Source organism: Boleophthalmus pectinirostris, unplaced genomic scaffold, assembly GCF_026225935.1.
Source record: "Boleophthalmus pectinirostris isolate CB_2022bp ecotype Guang Dong unplaced genomic scaffold, ASM2622593v1 HiC_scaffold_20, whole genome shotgun sequence".
Classification (NCBI taxonomy): Eukaryota; Metazoa; Chordata; class Actinopteri; order Gobiiformes; family Gobiidae; genus Boleophthalmus; species Boleophthalmus pectinirostris.
In genome coordinates this window covers 2,229,801-2,237,300 of record NW_026571153.1, presented here as the reverse complement: position 1 = coordinate 2,237,300, position 7,500 = coordinate 2,229,801, and the positions used below count along the sequence as shown (strand labels likewise).

At 48.2% G+C, this 7,500-nt stretch overlaps 1 protein-coding gene across 1 annotated transcript in view; it reads right to left on the bottom strand.

Annotated features, from left to right (window-relative positions):
* The window catches only part of LOC110172747 (uncharacterized), a 47,236-nt gene that overhangs the window by 15,772 nt on the left and 23,964 nt on the right, over nucleotides 1–7,500 (bottom strand). Inside the window, exons 14-15 of the mRNA XM_055156796.1 lie at nucleotides 2,877–2,974; nucleotides 2,652–2,766 (exon numbers count right to left, since the gene is read on the bottom strand). Coding sequence (XP_055012771.1) covers nucleotides 2,652–2,766; nucleotides 2,877–2,974 — 213 coding nt within the window. The remainder of the gene's footprint in view (nucleotides 1–2,651; nucleotides 2,767–2,876; nucleotides 2,975–7,500) is intronic.

The following is a 7,500-nucleotide window of genomic DNA, read 5'->3' as shown; positions in this document are numbered from 1 at the left end:
CGGAAGTGTGTCGTTCTCATGCTAGTTCTTTGTTAGCATTACCATTAGGGTCTGACCGATATATCGGCCGATATGGGCTCTTGGAGACATATTACTGTCATCCTAAATCTGATCTGGGTCAATAATCCACATGTGTGTTCTACGTCGATCTAAAACTCAGACTCTGTATATTACGTCGACTTAATTCAATTTACAGACACATAAATGTCCAAATATCACACCGTACTGTCCCTGAACGCACCACCAGAGTCACATGACCCTGGTGCTTTTGTTTACACCAGTGCAACACCGAGACTTTAAACGTTCTTGTGTCTGATCGAAGACACTGACCAGAAATTTAAAAAAAGAACTTCAGCAAAGTTTAAAACACAAACAAAACTACTGATGTTTTTATCAAAGTGTGAGAGCAGAGAAAAGACGACGAAAAGTCCCGCAGACGGAGGACTGTCCCGCAGACGGAGGACTGTCCCGCAGACGGAGGACTGTCCCGCAGACAGGACTGTCCCGCAGAGGACTGTCCCGCAGACGGAGGACTGTCCCGCAGACGGAGGACTGTCCCGCAGACGGAGGACTGTCCCGCAGACACAGGACTGTCCCGCAGACGGAGGACTGTCCCGCAGACGGAGGACTGTCCCGCAGACGGAGGACTGTCCGCAGACGGAGGACTGTCCCGCAGACGGAGGACTGTCCCGCAGACGGAGGACTGTCCGCAGACGGAGGACTGTCCCGCAGACGGAGGACTGTCCCGCAGACGGAGGACTCGCACAGCTGTTGTCCTTTTTTTACTTATCGAGCTGCTCAAACATGGACACAGAGCAGCTCATGTACGAGAACTTTCAACACTGCAGCGTTTTCTAAAACTTTAAAACAGCCGTTACTCAATGGTCAAATATGTCTCCATGTTTAACCAATTTACATTTTCTTTTATTTTGAGGAGTTGTTGGTTTAACTCTTGACTTAATTCTTAAACTTCTGACTTTGAACTTCAAATGAACTGTTTGAAACTAATTGTGTGTACAGTGAGTGTGTGCTGGTGTTGTGTGTACAGTGTGTGTGCTGGTGTTGTGTGTACAGTGTGTGTGCTGGTGTTGTGTGTACAGTGTGTGTGCTGGTGTTGTGTGTACAGTGTGTGTGCTGGTGTTGTGTACTTTTGTGTGATTGTTGCTGTACTTTTCCTCGTCCTGTAGATGATTTTACATCAAGCTGCCGAGGGACTGAAGATGGAAATGAGCCACGTTGGCTATAATCTTTACATATTTACATTTTTTATGTTCACTAATATGTACTGTCCCTTTACAAATAAATAAAATAAGAAAAATAAGAAACATGTTGGATTATATTATTTTTTACAAACGATAACAGTTTTAAAGGTTGTATAGAGGATTTTTTAAGGGAAGAGAAATACAGCGACCGTCCTTTTTCAAATGTTGTGCGTGTGTGACACCACCTTCCTCCTCCACAGCTCCTCAGTAGAAACATCACCTCCTCCCGCCTCTTTACTCTAGAAATCACACTTGTTTACAGCCGGTGCGCGTTCAGAATCACTGTTGAAGTTTCCCGTCTAGAAGTAATTCAGCGACCGACGTGTCAGTTTTTAGACCCTTCGTCCGCTTCAGTCGCGCCATCGCTGGACGAGATCTCCAAGAATCACCTCAGTTTGTCTTCGCTCCTTTTCCTCCTTCTCTTCTTCTTCTTTCAGCGACCTCAAAAACGGACTTTCTTTGGCGGCGAACTGGTCGTGGATTCTCATCCGCCGTCGCGACAAACTTCTGTGCGAACTGCGAGGAAGCGACAGTTTAAAAAAACCCCGCTAAGAACCGCTGCATAAACCACACGATCCCCGCGCTCCGACGAGTCAGTTACACTAGAAACGTAAGAAGTTTGATTGACAACCTAACAGCCAATAGAAAATGAGGTAGCCTTGTTTTCTATTGGCTGATGTTTATCTGGCCTCAACACGTCCACAGTTGATAGATTTTCTTTTTTTTTTTTTTTGGTCATCATAATTACAAGGCTGCTGCGTCTCTGTAATGGTATTTTAAACTTTCACTGACAATTTGAAACAAAAAAAAAAATCCTTCATACAACCTTTAAGTGAAGATTAAAATGGCACTTGTTAGTTCAGACTTGTGATCTGAGAGGAGCCTGTGTGAGTGTTTTGGTTTTTTTCTCTTTGTTTCGCTGCTGTAGTTTCACATAAACACTCAGTTTTTTTTATCACATTGTCCTGGTGTAAAGTGACTCTAGTGACTGAAAAAACAAAAATGTTGTTGTTTGCTGCAGGTGTTACAATCCGTGAGATCAGGTGGAGGGAGAAGGATCGAAACTTTAGACACAAGTGACTCCAGGCAAAATGGCACGATGAAAAATATAGTTAAAAGGCCTTTTTTTAGATGACCAAAGCCGACATGTTTCGACCAAACTGGTGTTGATCAGGGTTTATTATTTGACTGTAGTGTCTGTACATGTGACTGGACCTGTGTTGACGTGTACATGAGCTGTGAACAGAAGTGTGAATGATCGACATTTACACATATAATATGATTAAATACTGCGGCGCACTTGCATTTACTGCTAAAGGCTAATGGGAACAATGCCATTAGGCCGACGTACCGTTTTTAAACATGACTGTAAATATAAATCTTCTTCACCTGTGCTTCTTGTGCAGTTTGATGATCTTGTGGTCCAGATATTCCTGATTGGGGACGTACTGTTTCATGTCTAAGTGCTGAGAGTCCATTTCCTCGTTGTAGTCGCCGATTTCTGCTGCAAAACGCAAACAAAAACACAAACACAAACAGCGTCTTTACTCCTGAAACTGAAAGTGAAAGTGAAACTGAACCTCCCGCCACTGTACAGACACAGGCCACACTCACACTGCAGTATGTGCGAGACCAGCAGGGCGGCGCTGTTGTCGTTACACGTCAGGCCTCCGTTGGAAAGATCCTGACGAATCTGTAAGGCAAAGAGATACCTGCACGAAAAAAAAAAAACACAGAGACACAAAGAGGAACACGGGTTTATTTAAGAAATAAAAAAAAAAATCTGGGTGTCATTTGTTCATTCATTTTTCAAAAAAAAAAAAAAAAAAAAAAAAGAAAATGAAAAAACAACTATTTTCTTCATTATTTGTTTCCAAAACCAAAATGAAAAAACAGATAATGATTCTTTTTTTTAGTTTTAAATTTTGGATTTAAATGAAAAATGGAAAAGACAAATAACGGACTAAACCAGGTCTAAACCAGGACTGAACCAGGACTAAACCAGGACTAAACCAGGTCTAAACCATGATTAAACCAGGTCTAAACCAGGTCTAAACCAGGACTAAACCAGGTCTAAACCAGGACTGAACCAGGTCTAAACCAGGACTAAACCAGGACTAAACCAGGACTAAACCAGGACTAAACCATGATTAAACCAGGTCTAAACCAGGTCTAAACCAGGACTAAACCAGGTCTAAACCAGGACTGAACCAGGACTGAACCAGGACTAAACCAGGACTAAACCAGGACTAAACCAGGACTAAACCAGGACTAAACCAGGACTAACCAAACCAGGAAACCAGGTCTAAACCAGGACTAAACCAGGACTAAACCAGGACTAAACCAGGACTAAACCAGGTCTAAACCAGGTCTAAACCAGGACTAAACCAGGACTAAACCAGGACTAAACCAGGACTAAACCAGGTCTAAACCAAGTTTGAACCAGGACTAAACCAGGACTGAGCTAGGTCTAAACTAGGACTAAACCAGGTCTGGACCAGGTCTAAACCAGGACTGAACCAGGACTGAACCAGGACTAATCTTGGACTTGAGAGAGAAAGACAGGACCTCGACCCCCTGGTTTCCACTGGTTCCAGTCCTGGTTCAGTCCTGGTTAGTCCTGGTTTAGTCCTGGTTTAGTCCTGGTTTAGTCCTGGTTCAGTCCTGGTTTAGTCCTGGTTTCTGGTTTAGTCCTGGTTCAGTCTGGTCCTGGTTAGTCCTGGTTTAGTCCTGGTTTAGTCCTGGTTCAGTCCTGGTTTAGTCCTGGTTTCAGTCCTGGTTCAGTCCTGGTTCAGTCCGTTATCAGTTTTTTCCATTTTTCAGTTAAACACAAAATTAAAAACTGAAAAATCGAATCATTATCTGTTTTTTCATTTTGGTTTTGGAGACAAATAATGAAGAAAATTGTTGTTTTTTAAATTTTCTTAATTTTGTTTTTATTTTGAAAAACGAATAAACGAACGACACAGATTCTTAAAGGTCTTATATTTTACAAAATGTCAAATATGTCTCATAAATAAGTTTCCTTCCTCTAAAACTGTAGCACTTCAACAAAATAATTTAGTAAAATTTACCAAAAAAATCCTCTTGGAGATATATCGATACAACAGAACACGATATCGATACAGTAAACGATGCGATATGTCGATATTTTGATAGTTTTGCACAGCTTTAATCGTCATGGAGACCAAACCAGACCAAGTTCCAGGTCAGATCTGTGGAGAGGCGACCTCGCTCACAGTCACAGTGTCTGTTTTTCAAGTTATTTTTGATTCTAAAACCTGCACCTGTAACTGAATAAATGTAAAGTAGATCTGTTTAAAGTCACACTGTGGGTCTCTGGTCTCTGGTCTGGTCTGGTCTCTGGTCTGGTCTGGTCTGGTCTCTGGTCTGGTCTCTGGTCTCTGGTCTCTGGTCTCTGGTCTCTGGTCTCTGGTCTGGTCTCTGGTCTGGTCTCTGGTCTCTGGTCTCTGGTCTCTGGTCTGGTCTGGTCTGGTCTGGTCTCTGGTCTGGTCTCTGGTCTGGTCTGGTCTCTGGTCTCTGGTCTCTGGTCTCTGGTCTCTGGTCTGGTCTGGTCTGGTCTGGTCTGGTCTGGTCTCTGGTCTGGTCTCTGGTCTGGTCTCTGGTCTCTGGTCTGGTCTGGTCTCTGGTCTGGTCTCTGGTCTGGTCTCTGGTCTCTGGTCTCTGGTCTCTGGTCTCTGGTCTCTGGTCTCTGGTCTCTGGTGCTCTGGTCTCTGGTCTCTGGTCTGGTCTCTGGTCTCTGGTCTCTGGTCTCTGGTCTGGTTTCTGGTCTCTGGTCTGGTCTCTGGTCTCTGGTCTCTGGTCTCTGGTCTGGTCTGGTCTCTGGTCTCTGGTCTCTGGTCTCTGGTCTCTGTCTCTGGTCTCTGGTCTCTGGTCTGGGTCTCTGGTCTGGTCTGGTCTGGTCTCTGGTCTCTGGTCTCTGGTCTCTGGTCTCTGGTCTCTGGTCTCTGGTCTCTGGTCTGGTCTGGTCTCTGGTCTGGTCTGGTCTGGTCTCTGGTCTCTGGTCTGGTCTCTGGTCTCTGGTCTCTGGTCTCTGGTCTGGTCTGGTCTCTGGTCTCTGGTCTCTGGTCTCTGGTCTCTGGTCTCTGGTCTCTGGTCTGGTCTCTGGTCTGGTCTCTGGTCTCTGGTCTCTGGTCTCTGGTCTCTGGTCTCTGGTCTGGTCTGGTCTCTGGTCTCTGGTCTCTGGTCTCTGGTCTGGTCTCTGGTCTCTGGTCTCTGGTCTCTGGTCTGGTCTCTGGTCTCTGGTCTCTGGTCTGGCTCTGGTCTGGTCTGGTCTCTGGTCTCTGGGGTCTGGTCTCTGGTCTGGTCTGGTCTCTCTGGTCTGGTCTGGGTCTGGTCTCTGGTCTCTGGTCTGGTCTGGTCTGGTCTGGTCTCTGGTCTCTGGTCTGGTCTCTGGTCTCTGGTCTGGTCTCTGGTCTCTGGTCTCTGGTCTCTGGTCTCTGGTCTCTGGTCTCTGGTCTCTGGTCTCTGTCTCTGGTCTGGTCTCTGGTCTCTGGTCTCTGGTCTCTGGTCTGGTCTCTGGTCTGGTCTCTCTGGTCTCTGGTCTGGTCTGGTCTCTGGTCTCTGGTCTCTCTGGTCTCTGGTCTGGTCTGGTCTCTGGTCTGGTCTCTGGTTTCTGGTCTCTGGTCTCTGGTCTCTGGTCTCTGGTCTTTGGTCTGGTCTCTGGTCTCTGGTCTCTGGTCTCTGGTCTCTGGTCTGGTCTGGTCTCTGGTCTCTGGTCTGGTCTGGTCTGGTCTCTGGTCTGGTCTCTGGTCTCGGGTCTCTCTGGTCTCTGGTCTCTGGTCTCTGGTCTCTGGTCTCTGGTCTCTGGTCTCTGGTCTTGGTCTGGTCTGGCTGGTCTCTGGTCTGGTCTCTGGTCTCTGGTCTCTCTGGTCTCTGGTCTCTGGTCTCTGGTCTGGTCTCTGGTCTCTGGTCTCTGGTCTCTGGTCTCTGGTCTCTGGTCTCTGGTCTGGTCTCTGTCTCTGGTCTCTGGTGGTCTCTGGTCTCTGGTCTGGTCTGGTCTTCTGGTCTCTGGTCTCTGGTCTGGGTCTCTGGTCTCTGGTCTGGTCTCTGGTCTCTGGTCTCTGGTCTCTGTCTCTGGTCTCTGGTCTGGTCTGGTCTCTGGTCTGGTCTGGTCTCTGGTCTCTGGTCTCTGGTCTCTGGTCTCTGGTCTGGTCTCTGGTCTCTGGTCTCTCTGGTCTCTGGTCTCTGGTCTGGTCTCTGGTCGTCTGGTCTCTGGTCTCTGGTCCTGGTCTGGTCTCTGGTCTCTGGTCTCTGGTCTGTCTCTGGTCTCTGGTCTGGTCTGGTCTCTGGTCTCTGGTCTGGTCTCTGGCTCTGGTCTCTGGTCTCTGTCTCTCTGGTGCTCTGGTCCTCCTGGGTCTCTGGTCTGGTCTCTGGTCTGGTCTCTGGTCTCTGGTCTCTGGTCTGGTCTCTGGTCTGGTCTGGTCTGGTCTGGTCTCTGGTCTGGTCTCTGGTCTCTGGTCTCTGGTTCTCTGGTCTGGTCTCTGGTCTCTGGTCTCTGGTCTCTGGTCTCTCTGGTCTCTTGGTCTCTGGTCTCTGGTCTGGTCTCTTGGTCTCTGGTCTCTGGTCTCTGGTCTCTGGTTCTGGTCTCTGGTCTCTGGTCTGGTCTCTGGTCTGGTCTGGTCTGGTCTCTGGTCTCTGGTCTCTGGTCTCTGGTCTCTGGTCTCTTCTGGTCTCTGGTCTCTGGTCTCTGGTCTCTGGTCTGGTTTCTGGTCTCTGGTCTGGTCTGGTCTCTGGTCTCTTCTGGTCTGGTCTCTGGTCTCCTGGTCTCTGTCTCTGGTCTGGTCTCTGGTCTCTGGTCTCTGGTCTCCTGGTCTGGTCTCTGGTCTGGTCTCTGGTCTCTGGTCTCTGGTCTCCTGGTCTCTGGTCTGGTCTCTGGTCTCTGGTCTCTGGTCTCTGGTCTCTGGTCTCTGGTCTCTGGTCTCTGGTCTCTGGTCTCTTGGTCTCTGGTCTGGTCTGGTCTGGTCTCTGGTCTCTGGTCCTCTGGTCTGGTCCTGGGGTCTCTGGTCTGGTCTCTCTGGTCTGGTCTCGTGGTCTGGTCTGGTCTGGTCTCTGGGTCTCTGGTCTCTGGTCTCTGGTCTCTGGTCTCTGGTCTCTGGGTCTCTGGTCTCTGGTCTCTGGTCTCTGGTCTCTCTGGTCTCTGGTCTCTGGTCTCTGGTCTCTCTGGTCTCTGGTCTTCTGGTCTCTCTGGTCCTCTGGTCTCTGGTCTCTGGTCTGG